General features: G+C 42.1%; 2 protein-coding genes across 5 annotated transcripts; one reads left to right on the plus strand and one right to left on the minus strand.

Annotated features, from left to right (window-relative positions):
• Positions 1 to 288: 288 nt before the first annotated feature.
• On the minus strand, positions 289 to 15,574 carry nup205 (nucleoporin 205). 4 transcript variants are annotated; one of them, XM_063480138.1, is made up of 42 exons: positions 15,423 to 15,574; positions 14,750 to 14,892; positions 14,411 to 14,582; positions 14,110 to 14,254; positions 13,651 to 13,810; positions 13,224 to 13,452; positions 12,965 to 13,129; positions 12,685 to 12,860; positions 12,413 to 12,529; positions 12,150 to 12,287; positions 11,869 to 12,019; positions 11,363 to 11,568; positions 11,097 to 11,279; positions 10,670 to 10,720; positions 10,141 to 10,350; positions 9,808 to 10,045; positions 9,524 to 9,713; positions 9,224 to 9,344; positions 8,893 to 8,971; positions 8,648 to 8,812; positions 8,397 to 8,521; positions 8,162 to 8,276; positions 7,854 to 8,003; positions 7,623 to 7,694; positions 7,363 to 7,520; positions 7,191 to 7,271; positions 6,917 to 7,108; positions 6,597 to 6,798; positions 6,402 to 6,500; positions 6,086 to 6,231; positions 5,703 to 5,894; positions 5,484 to 5,605; positions 5,161 to 5,293; positions 2,964 to 3,090; positions 2,774 to 2,847; positions 2,480 to 2,608; positions 2,127 to 2,253; positions 1,782 to 1,954; positions 1,508 to 1,637; positions 1,187 to 1,315; positions 970 to 1,046; positions 289 to 768 (listed from the first exon to the last, which is right to left on the minus strand). In XM_063480138.1, the coding sequence occupies exons 1-42, from the start codon at positions 15,448 to 15,450 to the stop codon at positions 616 to 618; spliced, it is 5,973 nt and encodes a 1,990-aa protein (XP_063336208.1). In that variant the 5' UTR covers positions 15,451 to 15,574; the 3' UTR covers positions 289 to 615. The 4 variants fall into 4 exon arrangements, with proteins under 4 accessions (XP_063336208.1, XP_063336206.1, XP_063336207.1 ...); XM_063480136.1 differs by having other exon boundaries at positions 6,086 to 6,234; XM_063480137.1 differs by having other exon boundaries at positions 7,623 to 7,697.
• A 337-nt stretch (positions 15,575 to 15,911) lies between these two features.
• agk (acylglycerol kinase) lies at positions 15,912 to 21,054 on the plus strand. Its single transcript, XM_063480142.1, has 14 exons — positions 15,912 to 16,150; positions 16,234 to 16,273; positions 16,355 to 16,434; positions 16,524 to 16,599; positions 16,701 to 16,826; positions 16,947 to 17,041; positions 17,197 to 17,266; positions 18,944 to 19,023; positions 19,109 to 19,166; positions 19,722 to 19,869; positions 19,967 to 20,064; positions 20,200 to 20,270; positions 20,369 to 20,453; positions 20,574 to 21,054. The coding sequence occupies exons 1-14, from the start codon at positions 16,041 to 16,043 to the stop codon at positions 20,706 to 20,708; spliced, it is 1,272 nt and encodes a 423-aa protein (XP_063336212.1). The 5' UTR covers positions 15,912 to 16,040; the 3' UTR covers positions 20,709 to 21,054.
• The last annotated feature ends 113 nt before the right edge of the window (positions 21,055 to 21,167 follow it).

Consider the following 21,167-nt stretch of genomic DNA (forward strand, 5'->3'; position numbering starts at 1 on the left):
TGAGTAAACCCAGACATGCATGTAAAAATAGGTGAAATCAGTCACTGGTGTTCAGCACACCAGTGGTCGACGTCTTTGTGATGTGCGCGATAAGCTAAGCTGTTAGAAAAAAAACAAAAAAAAGCAGCGTGAAAATGTCACTGTGAAAGAGTCAGAAGCTTGAAAAACATTTCTATTAATACAGTCTAATCAAATGTCAGCAGACGGTAACCTCGTCTTTACCCATTAAAAATAAAAGGTGCCCGTAGCCACTGTCGTTTAGGCCATTTATGGTGCGAGGAAGGTGAGAACTAGACATTTAACCGATTTAGAAAAAGAAGTTTATTTTCACAAAAATCATCCGAACAAACAAACAGAATATCAAATACAGTTTAACAAGTAAAAATTTCTTCTGCTTTTTCTTCTCCACATTCTCAATTCCTCAAATGGTGCTACTTGCACTTTGAACGTAAGCATGATCGAAATTGACACTACGTGTTATAGAAGAGGAAGGTCGGGTCAGTAGAAAGGAGTGATGTTGCCAGACATTAAGTCCTTAGCAGTGTTCTGGTTTTGCCTGTTATGAAGGCAGAAGTTCAAACTGACTGAGAGAAGGTAATCGGATCTTGGCCAGTCTCAGCTTTTGGGCTGTCGCAGCAGGCCGCGGATCCTGCGGACCAGAGCCTGGATAAAAGTATAGCGAGAGCGGACCTGGCTGTACAAGCCCTCCACCTCCAGCAGCTTCCTCTGCAGGGCCTCCCCAAATCCTGCAGCCATGTCGCTTTTCAGCTGCAATCACACAGACAAGAGAAAGAGATTAATCCCAGGCTAAAGGAAAAACTTGATGAAAATCTCCATTTAAAAAATGCTTATGGTTTAGGCCGAGGCTTAATGCATGGCTAGGAAACTGCCCCAGAATGTACAACTGTGTACAAGAGGTACAACACATCTTAGTTTGCAGACTCATACCAATTTACAGAAATTTCTTACCAGATCTAGATCTTGTTGGCTGACTCTGGATAGGCTTAGTCCTCGGCCTCCGCTGGCCTGCAGCCCGCTGAATGAGTCTAAAGAATATGAAGATACAGAAATGTTCATGTTTACTCACCCAGGGATCATACAGTGTCTATGCCACATCTGCTCTCAATAACCAAAAAGTGCAATGAACCTATTATTGGGATATATTCTCTGTAACATGTGCCCCTACCATCTGCGAGGCGTGATCTGTATAAAGTGGATCCAGGCAGCAGCGAGTCTTTGGGGTCAGTGGGTATACAATGCAACAAGTAGTACTCCAGGTGACGCCACAGCACGAATAAGCATGTCTCAATCACATCTAAGCAGGAGTCGGGTCAAGGCTGTCCACAGCTTCTCATGTGGCATTTTTTTTAATAACTCTTATCAGTAATCAAACACTATATGGCACAGAAATGATGGACAGAGGCAGTTTCAGCGTAGCATTTATCATTCCTGGTTTAATCTTGTTAATCCCATTTCTACAAGTGTGTCTGCAAGGGGCAAAGGATACAGGAGCACAAGGCCAGCAGCTTGGCTCTGTTGTTGATGAGCTGGACCAGTCGTCTCTTGGCCAGCAAGCTCCTGTGGACTGATGAGATTTTCTCCACTCCTCCTGGGCCTGAAACCAGGCCTTGGCACAACTACAGAGAAAAGGTGGTTAAAACTGACGGGAAACAACGCTAACAATCAAAACGTATGCAGGATGTGCAAGTTTGCAAGTTTATTTGGTAAACTGACAGTGGTCAAGTTATATCTCTATATACACTGTTGCATCTATCTATTACCTCCTTGAGCTCCTCAGGTGGGAGCTGATCCAGGCTCTGAAGCTTTCCCAGGCTCTGCCTGTGACTTTGGTGGAACCGGAAAAAATCAGCAGCACTATTCTTGAGCAGGTACAAGACCAAACCAAGACTAGGGACCCGAGAGTAAGCCATCGATGGCACAGTGGATGAAAGGTCTTGAAAAGAGGAGGAAGAGTCTATCGTTAAACTGAAAGTGTTTCCATAAACCGGAAACTCCAGGAACACCACAAGCTTCGAAAACATTCCATAACCATAGGCTAAGCCACATTAACGATTAACATGAGCCAAACCCTTATTCTTCATAAGTTAGGGTAGAATATCACTGACCAGTACGTGCTCCGTCCCTGCCAGCTGGCTCGCTGCCTGACGGGCTGAAGAGGCAGATGCTGAACTGAGCCTGGGCTGAGCTCTGCAGCAGGAGGGCCTGGCAGTACTCCATGATGTTAGCACAAACCTTGGGACAAAGGACAGCATGGTTCAAGTCACTGACGATGCAGGACTGATAACCCTGATTACAGAGAGAAAACTCCAGACATTTCAGTGCCACTCTTGTGGATTTTGCCCCAAAGTGTCCACTCTACACTTGGAATATGTAAAATATAAATATGCTAACTGGGAAGCTGGCACTGAGAATACACTTTACATCTCCAGTTTTACCATTTATAGAATAACCGTCAAACCTGTTGCATGGCCACCTCCATCTCTTCTCGCCGTTCTGCTGAGTCTCCAGGTGCAGAGATCTCAGCCTGTTTTAGCAACCTGTCCCGCTCACTTCCTGCCAGACGGCCAAGCAGAGACAGACATAGGCGCTAAAAAAAAAAGAGAGAGAGAGAGACATTGCCACTTATGCAAATCTCACACTGAAAAGTAGACGCAGAGGTTAAAGAGGGTTGGACAAGATAAAAGTGAAAGTTAGAACTTAGAACAGGTTACAACAGGTTGGTATGTAATAAAAACTAAGGGCATCATCTGACCTGGAATCTGTTAATGTGACCTTGGAACTCCATAAGCGCAGCGCTGTTGACTTCTCCACCCATCTCAAGGGCACCTGAGACATCAAGTAGTTACTGAGTCACTGATTATAAACACGTGGTTTGCATAAGGGTGATATAACATTAAAAGAGCTTTGTGCTTTCAGTTCAGTGTGACTGCTCATCTTTGTACCTGGCAGAGCTGTTTTACTGATGATGCCAGTAAGCAGAGAAAGTTCCTGCAAAGCTCCCATACTGAGCTCCTGGCAGCGCAGCAGGGACTGAATGGTGTCTGCATGGACTATCAGCCACTGGAGAACCTGCACACAGATATTTGTTGTTACTTATTACTCACTTTCAAATCAAAAATCAAACTCAACGATTCATTGAGTAACTCAGATAACTCCATTATTTAAAAAGAAAAAAATCACTTTGATCACTTTTTGCTTTAATGCTTTGTTTATTCCACGACTCAGTGGGGCTCATTCGTCCCCATATAAGCGTGAGTGTTTCACCCACATTTGCAACTAGAAATAGACCTGAAACTTCTCTAAAGGCACACACGTGCATCAAACGTACCACATCATTAAGCCCATGCAGCCCCCAGGCTTTCAACAAAAACACTGATAACGCATCAGCAGGGGTGAAGACGACACGTCATGGTTTAACATGAATCAAGAGTCTGTCTACGCGGCAAAGAGGGGGCGACGTTAAGGAGACCATGAGCTCAGGTTTAGGGCCGCTTGTTCCTGTAATCACTGTGAAAACCTTTACTTGGGAAAAAACTGGCAGGAGTCCTTAACCAAACCATCGTGTGTCACACCAAGGGAAAGCTTTGAAGCTGCTCCCATCCAAAATCTACAGTAAAGCTACAGAAGTTAAATAAAAGCATGCGTATGAAGATGAACTGTTAGCTTAGTCTGATACAATGTTTGACTTTGGCAGTTTGCTGAAGGCTGCAGCAGGGGTGAATCTAAAGGGGGGTGTGGGGTGTACTGGACCATATTTCATTTCAAGGCTTTAATACCATTATTTTACAGATTTAGATTTATGTAAAATATACAAAACAGGAAAAATATTATATTAAGTTCATTACATTAATATTTAAGCAGATAAAAATGAAAGCTCACCCCCCCCCCCCCCCCCCCCCCCCTTTCCACAGGGAAGTAAAATACACATAGGCTAGTAAAAACTGAGCCACTAGCCCGGGACTTTCTAGGCTGGACACTGAATCATTGTTAACATTATTATTATTAACATCTAAACCATCACAAAGTTGTTTTTTTTCCTGCAGCAGGAAACGTTGCATCAAAATAGGACAAACCGCAGAGAATGTCCACATGCTCGATTTTCATCATTGTAGTCATGAGATATTTCTTTAAAACCTCACACTCCCACGTGCACGTGTCATTAACACGATTAAGCAAACAGACACACACAAAAACGCATACACATGATCATATGCAAAAATCAACCTAACCGAGAAGACGTCATTTTCTCTCTTTTTGCCTTCCAAGAAAACCGCGTGAAAGCCATTTTATTTTAGGTTTTAGTTTAAGCTGCATGTATGCCTTATTTTGATTCAACTGTGCTAGAGATTATACATCTAAGCTTCAACGTGTCCAGAACTCTGCTGCCCGTATTATCACCACATCACCCCCCCATCCTGCAGGAAGCTTCATTGGCTCCCAGTCAAATATTGCACCAATTTTAAAATACTTTTGTAAACATTTAAGGCTATTCATCAACTCTCCCCTCCATATCTCTCTGATATGGTTCAGATCACCACTCTGCCCCCCCGCCACCATGGGGAGCAGTGCTTTCAGCTGCTCTGGAATTCCCTACCTCCTGATATAAGAAATATCACTTCCTTTTCTCTTTTCAAGTCTAGACTCAAAACTCACCTGTTCAGAATAGCTAATCCCACATAACTTTTTCCATTCTGTTTTAAATCTGTTTTATCTTTTATGTTTTAAGATTTTGTAAATTGCCTGCTTTTAATTTTTCTGCTGTGTACAGTGTCCTTGAGTGTTCTGAAAGGCGCTTTCAAATAACATGTATTATTATTTTTTTGTGCATTTTTGGAAAAAAGAAAAAAAAAAAGAAAAAAAAATTACAACTATAGTAATTTCTAAAATAGAAACCAATGAGCAATTCATTTTGAAAGACTTTTGAAAATCTGCCTTATTAATGGGCAATAACATACGATTTCTTACCTGATAACTCAATAACTGATCGAATAATCAATTACTAAAATTTGGATTACTACAGCCCTACATTCAGCCGAGCAAAAGATCAACCAAACCAGAACAGGAAACCAAATAATAAACTCAGACACATGACAATATTTGAAATGCCAAAGCTCAGGTCTAACAACCTTATACACTTACTTGTGCTGCCCCCTGCTGGTGATTTATGGAGGTGGAAGTCAGAATCACTTGAAAGAGCCTTAAGGTTGGTAAAAGAATCTGTCTGTAACGGTCCATAGGGCTGGGGATGAAGCCTGATGGGTCCCTCATAACCCTGCAAACCATAGAGGAACAGATGCAAACATAAGGGAAACTAGAAATATAGATTTCAACAGCTCAAGTTTTCTGAATAAAGGGCAGAGTTGTTTTAAAAAGGGATATAAGATGTTTACATATCAAATATAAGAACTTTTTAAAAAGACAGCTAGTCCTCTCACTCTCTCCTCCTATCCCCACATCCATACCTGTGTGCGTCGCTGTCGGGCACCATGTCAAACACCTGACACTCCATCAGCTGTGCCACCAGCCCACAGCGCAACAGCTCCACGGCTCCCTGCCCCGTCTTAGCCACACGAGTCAGCAGAGCCTAAACACGCAAACAAGTTTGTAGCTTCACAATCTTCCACTCGTTGAGGCTGGTGTGTTCAATTTTAGAAACTAAATACTGAAAACTGTCTCCTCACCATCTTGCTTTCAAAGATGTAGAGTGGTTTGAGGAGAGGTGGCTGGGGTGTGAGCAGGCTCTGTAGCGCCACATCATCCTGCCTCAAGCTCTCCACCAACGACCGCAGGTAGCCACTGTTGCAAATATACAGCAGCCACTGATTCTGACGGTCAATTGACAGGATGCGGTCCAGCACGGCCATGGCCAGCATCTGACAGGGCGGGGAGGCAGAATACTTGTTAGGCTTGGTTAACATTAAAACAGAGAGGTGTTGATAGAAGCAAAAGATACTTGGTATTCCAGAAAAGCATATTAGGATGCATCAAGATTGGGGGCAAAGAAAAAAAAATCACCATGAGGCTGAAATAGGCAGAGAAAGCTTCATGTAGGTTTAACCCTTACCCTGCTAATTTCATGGCCGTCACAGGCATCTCGGCACACAACCTCCATGAGGGCCTTGCCGTAGCTCTCGATGATCGCAAGGTTCTCCCTCTGCAGTTTGGAGAAACCATCTTCAGGAGCTGTGAGACGTTCCCACATTGCTTTACCTGCTGCAAACAAAGACATTTTCTCAGACAAACCCACTGTTCCTTTGAAATGATACTAACAGACAGTATATGTCAGAAAACACTAACAATGACTTTTTTGTAAAATAAAAAGAGGTCCAAAAGGACTTTCTTATTATAACATGCAGTGTGTGACTGCTTCTGTGTTGTACCTGTCTGCAGAGTGTCCGGTTCTTCAGGTTTCTGGGCAATTTGCAGATAATACAGCAGAGAGCCATACAGGTGAGCACGCAGACGCTGATATCCGCCTCCTTAAGGTGTGAAAGACATTACAAAAACGTATTGGGATCAAAGTACATCCTGAAAAGTTTCCCCATGTGAGAAATGTGGGTTTATGAGTCACTAACCAGTAGAAAGTATAAAGTCCAGCAGCTTGCGCAGGATCAGGTGCAGGGCAGAGTTGGCGATTGACGCAAAGCCAGAGGATGTTTCTAATCCCACCCCCTGCTGCTGCTCAGACAGCACTGATTGGCTGAGGTGAGCTGTCAGTGTGAAGACCGCTCCGGCAACAATGGGCATCAATTCTCCTGCTGCATCCTCTGATAACACCTAGACAAAGCACAGTTACAAAAACTTGAGTGCATAAATTACACAAGTATTGAACACTGAGACCAGTTCCTTATTGGACAGGACTGGATATTACTGCTACACTGACATGATCACTGACCTTATCGTGCAGGTCCAGCAGCAGATCCCTGATGATGAGCTGCCGCTCATCAGCAGGTATCAGATCAGCTGGGCAGGCAGTCAGCAGCGTCTCCACCAGACTCCTCCAGGACTGCAGCGCATGCCGCTTTGCACTCAGGCTCCGACGGACACGGTTACGTTCCACCACTTGCTGCAGGATTGAGTTCACCTCCTAAGGCAAAGTAAACAGCAATGGAATGGAATTACAGCTTTCAGCTAAAATTACAGGACGTCAGTTTGTGAGTTTCACTCACTTCCATTAAAAGAGGCCTCTGTCCAATCGCTGCCATTCCTTGCAGCGCATTCACCTCAGCGACCAGCACTCTGTGAAGCAACTGTGAGGAAAATGAAAACCAACTTCAGAGGCTGAAACAACACAAAGATCAGATCAAGAAAATACATTAGGCATCGTATCTGGAAACGTACCTTAACGTTGCACACAGTATGTCCCTGCTCATTGACATGCTCACAGTTGGAGATCACCTGCTCTATCTGAGTGCGTTCAAAGAAGTCCAGCTGCAGCAGCTCAGGCATATCCTGGCTGAATTCGATGGCATCCAGCACGCTCAGTAACTTCCTGCGCACTGATGATGAAAAGCGAGACAATCTGGGTTCATTCTTAAAAACTCCTCACATGTATTCTTCTAATATTTTTCTAAATTTGAAGGTGGACTTGTGACACAAACCTTTAGAAACTGTGTCAAAATGCAGAAAACCGCTGACTGATCTAGTCTCGTCTTCCATGCCAGATTCCCCATCTGCTAAAAAATATAAAAAATAAAAAGGTTTTAGGTGCATATTGTAAATTTCCTTTACAATAAACAGGACTCTCAGCTGTGAGGGCTTGAAAGTTTTCTAAAAAGATCCTTTAAGCTTTTATTTACAACCATGGAAAGTATAGAGCAACTTTCCTTTACCTGCATGCTGAGCGTGTGGCTGGTCATCCAGCAGGAGGCTGACGAGGCGCTGTGTATGGGAACGCTGGCGGTTGAGTGAGGTCACTCTCAGCTCGATTGCAGCCGTTTTCATGAGCCAAGACATCTGGGAGAGGGCAGCAATCTGGTTACCTGAGGAGAAGAAGAAAGAGAGAAAAAAATCCTGCATTGTTTTCTGTCCATTATTTCCTCCCTGCATGGATACACAACAACTCGTTTCAAATTAATGCTACTGCTTTGTTGGTAAAACGCCTTTTATTTAACAAGGTTAGCAGGGATTCTGAGCTCACTTGGCAGGATGAAGGGTAGGTGTTGCAGGTGTGAGAACAGGAAATCCTGACTGGTCCTCAAATAGCGCATTGTGGGTCCAGATGTGTCTGGACAAGCACACAGCTGGTAGATCACCTGAGAGAGAAAGAAAACCAGACAAACACAAAGAAATTTGAAATATTCTGTAACATAAAATCCTCCTGCTAGCTGTGACACATCTCTCACTGCGGAGATTGTGCCTCATTTAAATATTACCTGGTAGCAGAGCTCAGCCAGGTGCGGGGCCTGCTGTGTGAGCGCAGGTCCCGATCTTTTCTCTGTGCCTCTCTGCAGCCGACTCAGGATGGCGTGCAGGCAGCTACGTGGGCACCCTAACACACCTGTAAGACAAACACACTTAAGTCATCCGGTTTTCTTTCCACTTAATCCATAAAAGGTTCAAACAGTGTTAAACATCATAACTGCTACCAAAATGAACATATTCACTGTAAAGACCAAACTCTCACCCGGGTCCTGGAGATTGGTTGACGACACAGGCTTCTTGACTTCATAGCCCAAAAGATAAAGGGCCAGATTTGGTGCCTTCAACTCCAAAGACGTAATGAGCAGGTTCAAAATATGGATCTGGGTTTCATGCCGGATCCTTGCCACCTTCTTTTGTGAGTCTACGTCTGAAAGTTAGTATATAAGGCGGAAATTAGGAAGCCTGAGTGTGACAGTTTTAATAATTGATAGGTGAAGATCGTCTCACCATCTTTCTCTGTGCCCTCCTCTGCGTCTTCATTGTCCAGACACTCCACAAAGCCTGCCATGAGCTTGTCACTTACAGCCTGAAGTGGAGACGTTTAAATTAATGTCTGCTTTAACACAGCTAACGCTTACATGCACAGTAAAAACACCCCAAGGTTTCATGAAACCTGTTCCAAGTCATCTTGAAAATTTCAATACTGTTCAAGCAGTTTTCTTACACAGATCTAATTTACTAATATATACTGAAAGACAAACGAGTTTATATCGAGGCAACTGTTCCATCCAATTCAAAATATGACACGTGTTTCCAGACTGTTCAGACTTGGACGTGCCTGGTCATGTGTGAAGTCTCCCACCAGCCTAATCTGAATGTTTGGGTAGTTGGCGATGCGACGCAGAATCTTGGCGCTCTGGAAGGCGGCCTCTGGGTTTGAGCTGCTGTGGTAAAGATACCTGCCAAAGACAAACGGCAGAGTTCATAACTGTGCTGCAAAGACTCTGAGTTACAAGCTTTAGTGAATAGCCAACATTAATACAAAGTGAACAAGGACCAGAAAAAGCCAAAAACAAAAATACATTACAGTTCAAACATCATTTTAAAAACATAAAAAATTAAAAAAGGATGTGTTTACCTCGCAATGTTGACAATGTGATCAGCCCTTCTGGTTTGAGGGCTGACGCCTTGGAGGAGCTGCTCCAGGGGAGAAACCAGCAGAGAGGCCTGGCTCTCCCTAAGAAGATCCATGAACACTGCTTCCTTCTGCAGAGCCAAGTCCAAAAGGCACAAGCAGTGCAACACTGCTGACTCCAAGTGCTTTTTACCTGTAAGGGCAGAGTGATGCACTCTTCTGTCAGAACAAAGACACAAATACACAAGTTCTCTCCATTTCCCTAACAGCAGTGCATGCTTTCTCACCGGGGAAAGGTGCATAGGTGTCCAGCTGGCGGACCCCCTCCTCCAGCAGGCTGAGGCAGAGTGCCAGCATGGGCGAGTCATTGAGCAGGTGGAACATGATGCTGTGGCCCGGAGGCTTATGGGCCGGGACCTGCTCACCCTGCAGTTCCACAATCTCCTGGACAAAGTCCGACGGCTGGGGCTCGTAGTCCCGCAGCAGCTTGTGGAACACCTCGAGGGCAGAGTCGGCTACCTCCCACTGGGAGATGGAATTTCAAAATGAGCAGATTTACACACAGTTAAAAGTGAATCTATGTTTCGTGTCTACACCTTGACGCTAGGAGGGAGCATTACCTTCTCAGCAGGGCGACGATACGCTCTGGTGGGGAAGGGGAGGAACACAGAGTCACGCAAGAAGTTTAAGTAGGGCTGAAAGCCGGGCACACGCAACCCTGCTCCTAAATTAACGGGCAGGCTTCCCTCCACCAAGGTGCTGATCAGGTGGCAGAAAGATCGTGTCAGTGGGTACTCCTCACAGCTCGACTCGATCTCATTCAGCTCCACCTGATGGCCATGAAAATAATTCACAAAGTTTGAGTCACGTCCCTCTTTTTACAGGATGTTTAGCAATCAATCAAATTAAAGTAAAACTTTTAGTCTCCAGCTGTTTTACTAATCTATGATGCAGATCTGTAACGGCCCAATTACAGCAGACCTACTCAGAGCGCCAATTTTGTAAACAGAAGAACATTTAAAGACAAATCACACTGATAACCTGTCTGCATTGTTTCTCTTTACAACAAGACAGGCTTAAATGTCACCCTCTGACCATTACGCTTGCTGAAGAGAAAAAAACAAAACAAAAACACAACTAAAATCTCACCTCTATCCCTGCTGCTTGTCTCTGTCCGGGGGCTCGCACCGTCTGAAGGATCTGTTTGACAAGAAATGAAAAATCAACAAAATGAGAAGCTTCAAAACATAAAGTTACAGAAAGAAACACAAGAGTGACGATGTTTTGTTTTCTGGAAATTAGGTTTTAAGAAATGGCCGCAATCATGAGGACTGGACATTTGCATGTTTACAGCATCTTATAGTCATTTCAGTGGTGAGAGCATTGGTGACTCCTGACAGCTTTAGCGCAGAAATTAAGCTTAACATGTAGAGAAATATTGTGAGAGTAGAAAGGGAGTCTGTGACTTTCTGATATTATCATAATTCATATTTTATTTGCACATGACAAACAGTGTTGACCCTATTAGTGTAAACTCATGTCATTTTTAATAAAAATAAAAATTGTTCTGTTTTACCTGCGTGTACTCCAGCGACTGCCAGAGTGAAGCAGCGATCTCCGGTGACTTTCCAAACGCTGCCAGGCAGTGCAGGAGCTCAGCTTTCAGGACGGGAGGAACGCTGCACTGAAGCAATCCCAACATCACGACAACTGGGGTCCACTGGGGATGCTCGCACAAGGCCAGTCGAGCATTTTCACTCTAGAGAAGATAGAAATAAACATCTGACTTTGTGGTATTTTACACCCACATAGCAGCACAAATTCATGCCTGTTGTGGCATACCCATGTGATGATGGTGGCGAGCAACTGCAAAAACGAGGTAAGTCCTTCCATCTCTCTTTGGGTGATGCCCCTGAGTGGCGGGTGGCGGTAGTGAGCCGAATCTGGATTTGGGAGGTCTCGTCGCAGGTTTTCATGGTAGAGCATGAGTGAGTGAAAAAAATGTTCCCAGGACACCGGACTGCCTGAAACTCCCTGGATGTTGTCACCTGAACAAGATTAGTATGCATTAGAGAAAACTACAGTACACACTGACAAGGTTTTTGACTTAATAATAATTATACATAATAATGGACCCAGACAATATTCTAATGGTGTAAATAAAAAATAAAACAATTTTAAATGTTGTTTTGTTAAAAAACAAAAAACAAGACATTATTATTATTATTACAACATAATGAAGTTCCTTTTGTGGAAAGGCTTAACTTCAAATCAAATTTGTGTTGATTTCAACTGAAATATCACTAAAAAAATAAATAAATAAATTCTATAAAGCAATTTAGTCTTACTGTGTGCTGCCCCGTTGGTCTTAAGCAGGCTGAAGCAGTAATGAGCACACTGAGGGCCATTGGCAAGTCCTTTTAACATACGGAGATAAGAGATGTAGAGGGTGGACGGCAGAAGGTCTCCCATCTGACGTACAAACTTGGACAAAACCACCTGTGTCAAAAATCACAAAATATAAAAACACCTTTAAACAAATAGAAGCAATGGACACACACACCCCTCCTCCCCAAATCTAAATCAATTGGACAATCAGTAACAGTAGTCACAAAAACATGAACCCTACCTGTTTATGTGGAGGTCTTTGCAGGGCCATTCCCAGATAAGAACCCTGCAGGGAGCTGTGTTGAAGAGACTCCGTGGGACACCAGAACTCCAAACCCAGCTCTAATCCAAATGGGTCCTTGCTGTAAAACTCCCCTATCTGAAAACACAAACCAAAAATTCTCATCGATCAGTAATTTTCCTTTAGGTAATAAAAGGTTAGAGGTAATATTGCCTCATATGTATATATGGATATGTAAAAAAAAAAAAAAAAAAAACGCTAACCAGGATCATGAGGTGGTCCAAGTCCTTTCGCAATGACGACGGAAGCTCGCTGTCCATCTGTAAGGACATGTGCACGAGGCGGGCATCCTCATCGGCACGGTTACGAAGCTGCTTCACCTGCAAAAAGCCAAAATACGCTTGTTAAGATGCAAAAATAAATAAATAAATGAAATGTGATAATTACAGAATGTTGAATCTGATAAGTTAAAAACCATATTATAGTTTTACATGTCAGTCTTAAGTTAAAAGCATGCACCTGCAGCATCTCTTACCTTCATTGGCATAAGAGCCAGAAAGTCTGTGATGAGTGAATGGACACGGCGGATGTAAAACTCTTCCTGGGAAAAACTCTCACATCCCAGAATGCCCTCCTTCATAAACAAGAAGACATCGCCCAGGAGAGCCTGATCAGCCAGAGCCTCATCTGCCTCAGTGAACTCAACCAGTGCTGCACAAAGATACACGTACAATAACATGAAATAGCTGTTATCTCAGAAAACTTAAGAATTAGAAGGAGATTTTTAATGGAGACTCAAGGAATGCAGTACTTACCAGAGCCCTGTGGCAGCTGGGAAAGGACTCTCAGCGACAGAGCCCACGCCAGTCGACACACGGCCTGCAGCCCCGGAAGCTTCCATGGTTGGCTGTCCATCAGGCGACTGTGCACTGCAGATACATACTGCCTTTCTGTCAGCAATGGAAGTGCCTGGAGCAAATCTGGAGGAAAACACATGCAGGCAGATGATTTTTGGAATCAGTGATTTCAACAGGAAAAAAAGAAAGAAAACCAAAACCATCAACACGAACTTACCATCTCTATCTTCAGTCCCCTGCTCTATAAAACTGACATCCAAGCAGTAGAGCAGTGCCATAACCAGAGCCAGGCTAACACTGTCCAGTGAGCCATCAGCCTGAGCTGTAACTGTCTCCAGGTGGCCAATGAGTGCCAGAGTGTCATCTTTTGACAGGGGTGATTGGCAGGTCCATGAAAACAGGCTGTCTGCAAGCGCCTGTCGGCATTCCTTGATGAGGTCTCCAACCTGGTGACAGATGCAGAAACTACATGTAATCCATATTTTCCATAATCCACTCTGCATTCCTACACTCTATGTTTCTATTTGAGCGGTGTTGAGAAAATTAGTGGCACTGTATTGTTCCTTTAACACTGGAAAAACAAAACAAAGCAATTTGAAGATTTATATCTTTGGTTAAAATTTATACAAAAGATTACTTCACACCTCCTTCCTGTGCTTTTCGTTGCCCAATCCGCGTTCTTTCTGCAGTCGTTCAAACTCACGCGTCACGCTTATCTCTGACACCAAAGTTAGAATGCGTTTGGTCAGACCTTGGCTCATGAGCTCATCTGTAAATCGTGTTGTCAAAGCCACCAGCTCTCCACTGAAGGAGAAAACAAATGACATTGTCAAACATAAGATTCAAATAGAATAGAATAGAATAGAATAATCCTTTAATTGTCCCACAAGGGGAAATTTGGATGTAACAGCAGCCAGAAAGACACATATACAAACAAACAGTACACAAGACACAAAACAGAAACATACACAATTTTTACATATTTACATCAAGGGCAATGGTTACCAAAAAAAACACAAGCAGGACAAAAACACCTTCATCATATGGGACTTTAACAGCATTTATCAATGTTTCATTGTACTACTTTTAGACACCGTTATTACCTAAGATCCAGGGTGAAGGTCTTGCCCTGTCGTGACTGAATGAGTGTGCGCAGAGAGTTGGCCATACAAAGTTTTCCATCCCAGTAAAGTAACACGGCCACTAGGCCTCGTGTCAGTCCTGGAAAATAGGGCTGCTGCTGTTCACCTGGAGAGAGAAACAGAGCTCAGTCTCAGTGTTTGATCAGGACAATCCATACACTAGAACCTGCTACACAATTAACTACAGTGACACTTTACCTATAAGATGAAATGGAATTAATCTATGCTGGATAAAGTTGGGGATTTTTTCCCTTCATGTTACCTGCCAAGAGAAGCTCCAAAGCTGCCAACTCTCCAATGTCAAAGAGATCACTGAGGATGAAAGCCTCTGTCAGAAGCTGTTCTGGAAGGAGCCGTGACCCCTGCTGACCTTGGATGGCGATGCCTTCTGTGCTGGCTTTACGCACTTTCTCTCTTTGCTCTGCACTTTTTGGCTAAAAATGAAGAGAAGACAAGACGCTGTCAATATCAGAGTCTCGGAGGACAGACTGTAACTACAAGCTACACATTGAAAAAAACAACAACAAAAAAAAAAAAACACCCGTGACCTGCATGTGTGAGAAATTGCAGTGTTTTAAATTACCTATTCATGCCATCTTACCGGGTTCTTAAAAAGTGACAGAAAGTGAGGTTTGTGTTTCTTCAGCTGTAGGTCTAGGAGGTGAACACTCTCGGGCTGTCTCCTTAACACAGCTCCGTCCACTGTCTCCCAGAGCTCTTTCAGTGGCCCCCACAGACTGGCTCCTGAAGGAGTAAATAAGCTTTTAGATGTTTTGGGTCGTCACACAAGTATGCAAACAACTCATTTTTAGTCATTTCGAGTTAATTTGTTATAACCATGCTTGTTAACACCACTGCGGCATTTTGCCTATCCTATATACAGCACTATAAAAGATTCCAGAAGTATAGTACAGACACTTCTTTGCCTCCCCCGAGTTGTTAGTTTCAGTTTTATTTCAAGCCGGTCGGCTGATCTATCAGACAAGTCGTGTCATCCCTCCCTGTTATTTCAGGTTGAGTGTGGGAATTAGTTCGGTGTAAATGAGTAAAACTAATTTGTTATTTAACCTCAGCTAACTTAACGTCTATTTGCTATGTGCAAGGCTAAGCTATGCTAGCCTGACAGACCCAACAACATGTGGTCAAAACATATCATAATCGACAAATCTGCGGCCAAGAAGCGCATATATCTGCGCTTCTATGCATAACATAGGTTGAGATTTGATGCAATAATTAAACAAAATCCAATTATTTAATAAAATATACATCCTTACCCGAATTTACCGCCATCTGCGCCGCCATGATACGCTCACTAAGTTGGACAGAAGCTTCTGGGTTTGTGCCGGTGTGAAATTTAAAACGATAACTTCTGTAATGCTTTGGTCATTTTTAGTGAACAACGAATCTATCAGTCCTAATTTAATGTCCTCGCTGGTTAGTTGAGCGGATTAAATATCTTAGAAGATTTCATGATTATGTGGGCTCTTTTCAGGCGGGGTCCTCCGAATGATAGCCCCGTCCCCATTAGCAATTATGGGAATTGTAGTTCTTGTAAGTTAAAGCGTTTAAGGCATTTAATTAAATCTACAATCTGTAAACTTTAAAAAAAAAAAAAATTAAAAAATAATATATTTTAGGAGACTTATATAAAGCAATACTTGAAAAAAATATACAACTAGAAATAGTTCCGAAAAAAATCAAAACACACGCGGAACCATGAGTTTGAGGCTCTTGTTTTGCTTCCGACTGTTTTGACGGTCCACCAAAATGCCCATGCTAGTCTTATATCTGTGAGTCTGTGACCGCTGTGATGAAAATGTGTCGTTTATGACGTTTCATAATCTGTACCACTGCGCTAAAATTGAGGTTTTGAAAACAGTTTAATCACAGTCATGGCTCGAGTCGTGAAAGTGTTTCGGACTTTGCGAAATCATTGGAAGAAAAGCACATTTGCTGTGTGTGTCTTGTCCTACGGTGGATACTGGCTGTATGGAAAACACTGGTGGGTATTTCATGCTATGAATGAGACAGAGTGCACAAATTCCCATTTTCGTGTCCTAAATGTTATGTATAATATTTCATCAGTGACAGCGTCCTGCGCAGAGAGGCGTGTCTATTAGCCAGGGTAAGGTGTCACTAAATTATTACCCCAAAACACAAGTTTCCTCTTTGTGACAGTTATCCTTAACATCATCATTTGTGTTAGGAATATGGACAGCAGCAGATAGCACCACAGGAGCGAATCAGGAAAGCAACTGTGATTTTGAACCCTGCAGCTTGCAACGGGTAAGACGCATAATCTCCAGACGTCTCTCTGAGAGTCATGTTTAATTTTTCTCAGAATATTTACAGCTTCCTGTGTTAATTTTCCCCAGGAAAGCCAACAACCTATTCGAAAAGAATGCTGCTCCTATTTTACACCTGGCTGGTGTGCAGATTACAGTAGTCAAGGTATTGTTTTCTATTTCAATTGGATATTTATCAGGTAATAGTGTCTCTGAGAGTGTCACAGAGCATGACATCACATCTAGATATTACATATCCCTCTACAGACAGACTATGAAGGCCAGGCAAAAAAACTGATTGAGTTAATGGAAGAAACAGACATGCTGATCGTGGCTGGAGGAGATGGCACGTTGCAGGAAGTGATCACAGGCTTACTGAGAAGGCCAGACCAAGTAGGTGTAATGTAATATAGTAGCTGTGTTAATCTGACATCATCTATCTGTAATAACTATATTCAGTCTGATATTTTAAGTAATTAAATCTTTCTTTTGGTGGATGTTTTCTGACCACAGGACGTCTTCAGTAAGACACCAATTGGATTCATTCCACTAGGCTCCCATAATTCCCTCAGTCCAAGTCTTCATCTCCTCAGTGACAACAAGGTCAAGTAAGTAATGTTTCAGCATCACACACAAAAAGATCATTACATATTCCCACTACAAACTTCACTGGGTTGTTATCATTTCACTCAGTAAATATATAGTACAGAATTCCTGATTTCTTCCATTAACTAGAATGTTTTTAATGTCATTCATTTTAAAGGGACATCACATCAGCAGCACTGTCAATACTGAAGGGAGAAACTGTACCGCTGGATGTGCTCCAAATCAAAGTGAGAAACTGCTTATATATTGCTCTACATAGCCTTAAAGTTACAAACTAATGTCTGTACTTATTTAAAAAAATATTAAAACAAGTGAGTAAGCCGGTAAACTGGATTCATAAAGCACATTTTAAAAATTCCAAAGTTATTTAATATTTATTTTAAAAGCCATTAGGTAAAAAATATTTTTTTTAAAAAAAACATATATGAATATTTATTATAATAAAAGAAAATTACAAGAAAAAAATAAATGAGTTTTATCAGTTTTTGTGAGTATTTTTTTTCCCATGTGACATTATTTTTCAAGTTTAAAAATATATACATCGATTTATTTTGATGATTTTCTGTTATTCTCCTTTTGTAACACTCAAACTTATTTATTCATTGACTTTCTTTTCATATTTTGAATACATGTTGGCCTAAACATAAACATAAACTATTATTTTTAATTTTCTTCTTAATATTTAATATTCTCTTTTGCCATGTTGATGACTTTAAATTCAGCAGAAGAAATAAGCAAATTTAAATTCAGGTCTCCATGCAAATTATTTCATGTCCAAGGTTAATTAAAAAAAAAAAAGGTTCTTTCCAGAGACTTCAGAATCCTTGGCACTTGGGCTGTGCCATATCATATCATCTGCAATAATATACATTTTTCCATGACATAAAAGTGTCATATTGCGGTATCTTTCCCATCTCAGTGACACCTGTTTATGTTTCCTAGCGCACACAACTGAAAGACAAGCCAGACATATCTGACAGCAAGCGCTGAATTTCAGTTTTCAATTAGGGTTCAGTAAATAAGGAGCTACTTCAACAACCTCTAAAAAAGCACAGATCAAAACAAACAAAGAAACTCTGTGGAGTATAACCAGGTCAAGAAGGAGGAGAGACTAGCAGCTGGTGATGTGCTACCCAAAAGTAAACAGATGACACAACTGCATACCGCTGCCATATGATAGGATGAGCAAACAGTGGATGGAAATTACTGGCGTGGTTACATGGTGGAAAAACATGACTTTGAGCAGCTCGACCCACGACACCAAATCCCAGGTAGAAAATATGAGATATGAGGTATAGAGAATCATATACCCATCCCTTTTCCTGCAAATGGTCAATAATGGCCACCCCAATAAAGTAAATAAAGTATGCAATGGCAAGTTAGTGACTGTTTCTGCAATTAAAAGTAGAGATGTGTGGTACTCTGATTCTACACTCAGTCAAACTGAGAGTGTTTGACTCTTAGAATATAAAGTAACAAATACATATAATATAAAACAAACAAAATACAATAAAAATCAATAAATACATAAATAAATTGACAACTAGCTAAGTGAGGAAGTAAATACAAGGCTGAATGCATAATTTAAAAAAAGTACTTTACATATACATTTTGTTATCCTTGATATTTAATGATGCACTGAAACTATTCTCAGTGCTATAAAAGTGGGAATTTAAACATGAGACTTGTGTTCAGATGTAGTTTTTACCCCTCAGCTGTAAAAGACTGATGGAGTATTGCTGTCAATACCCACGTTTGTGAATGTGAGAACTGGAGAACGAGGTGACATGTCTACTGAAAATCTCAGTCGAGTTTGAATTTCAGTGACAGTGCAGGGAGAAACTGCATTGTTTTAACACTTGGACTTGAGTTTGACTTTGAAGTGTATGTGCTTGTTTTTCCAGGGAGAGAAAGAGCAGCCAGTCTTTGCTCTGATGGGACTGCGTTGGGGGACTTTTAGAGATGTGGCTTCAAAAATCAGCAAGTAAGATTACTCAAGACTGTAACTAGACGAGGAAGACGACGATTCTTTACATATAAGAATAATTAACCATAACATTTCCCTACAGATATTGGTACCTCGGGCCGCTGAAGACGAATGCGGCACATTGGTTTAGCACTCTGAGGGTAAGGATGTTCTCTTTCCTTAAACATGCTGGCAAAGCGATTAATATGTGCAATTCCTTTCTTTCATAATTATTATAGTTACTATTAGTTTTTTTCCCTTATTTTCTCCTGCATTGAAAATAACAACAAACATCTCACTCCATTAACCTGTTGTGGTCTAAGTTTCACATCCTTACAAAAACTTGGGAGTACGTTTTGAAACGAGTCAGTCGGTGCAGATCTCTCGTGTTATGGATGTGTTTCACGTCTCCCATTGTCTCCTTTTGTGATTCTGTGTCTGCTGACCCAGTAAGATGAGTGTTTACTGGTTCACGAGGCATTATATACTGGCTAGTGTATGGTTTTTTTAATGCAGAAGTACAGTTGGCAATATTTGCTCCAGATTTTCACTTTTCACAAATTATTTGAGCCGTCCATTAGTCCTGCAGCCTAAGCTGTAACAGTTTTAAAGCTATTCCTGTCCAAATTTGCAGATGTTTCTTTTTTATAAATCTCAACCAACATTCTTAGTAGAGAGGTAATGACACTATTTATTCACTACTAAATATGTTTTAGGAGTGGCCTCTGGTCCGGGATGTCTCTGTGTCCTATTTGGCTCCCACGCTTCGGCCCCCTGACCTGCCCCCTGTGAAGGCCCCCAGGCCGAATCTGATCCACCGCATCATCCGCAGGCTGAAGAACTACTGGAACCCACCAGCTGAAGGTGAGCGAATGTGACTGAACTTGAACGACTTGTAGCACAACAGCCCAGTGGACAGTGTTTGTCTAATTGTTGCTTTGGTGGTTGTGTGTTTGGTCAGAGCTTCCAAAAGTGGAAGAGCCAGAGAAGTGGGAGGAGCAGCAGCTGTCAACGTTAGAGCTCTTTATTCAAACACACAACAAAAACCCAGTGGAGAGGGTCAGTTAAAAACCATTATATATGTAAAACTGTGTTGCTGTTCTTAGAAAAACAAAAAGAAAACATCATGTCACTGCCCCTTTTAAGTGCTCTGTGCCTCTCTGAAGTTTTTGCGTTCTTTATTTTAATTTTCAGCGCATCAATGACTCCCTCAGGATCAGTGCAGAGCCTCACAACTTGACCGTGGGCGAGTTCATTACTGCAGGGTCAGTAGTGTTTTTTCCTAATTGCTCTTGCTGTAAATTTCTGAAAGTGTGTGATTGTGCAAAATGCATTCAATGATTTTAAGCTTTCTTCATAATAGCAATAAAAAAGCAGCAGACCCGACTGTATTCACTGAAAATGCCACAGAATTGGAGGCTGGTGCTTGCTGGCTGCAGCTGCCAGAGGTCAGAAATCCTTTCAAATCAAACCTGCTTTAAGGTTGTGATTCTATAAGTCAGTCTACTTCCAGAAGATCAGCGTGCAAGTTTTTGTCCTGACATTTAACTTTGCCACGGTCCCCGCAGGGCGCCTCTGGCTTCTACAACATCGACAATGAGGAGTATGAGGCGATGCCTGTGGAGGTAAGGCTGTTGCCACGGAAACTCCGCTTCTTCATCAGTGCCGAGCGCAGAGAGCAGCTCCTCTCACAGATCCAGTGATGAGAAAACAGAGAAGCCGAAAGAAGACAAGAACAGCGGGACAGAAGCCGAATTCGAGGGAAGTCAAAGAACCAGATGCCATCAAACCCAGAGTTCACCCTCAAAATGGATTTTTGCTTCGCTAGCAGTTTTTTAAATGATCATGAAGTGCTGATGGGGGCTGTTTTACTCCATGTAAACATAAAATATTCAGTACCAGTTACAAAAACAACTACCTTACAGGCTGTTTGCTGTATGTAAAAGGACCAAGGCTTCTCTTCTAAGCCAGTAACCCATGTACAGGCTGTCTTACAGGATGTTTACTGAAAAGTTTACTATTAACATGGTCAATAAAATAATGTCTGCCCACCTCGGTGCAAACAGTTTTTCTCCCTTTGTGATATTTATGTGTTCGATATCAAGGTTATAAAGCCATCGAAGCTGAATTTCTGCTGCTCTTCTTGGAAAAATTGTCGGTCT

This window comes from Pelmatolapia mariae, linkage group LG7 (assembly GCF_036321145.2).
Source record: "Pelmatolapia mariae isolate MD_Pm_ZW linkage group LG7, Pm_UMD_F_2, whole genome shotgun sequence".
Classification (NCBI taxonomy): domain Eukaryota; kingdom Metazoa; phylum Chordata; class Actinopteri; order Cichliformes; family Cichlidae; genus Pelmatolapia; species Pelmatolapia mariae.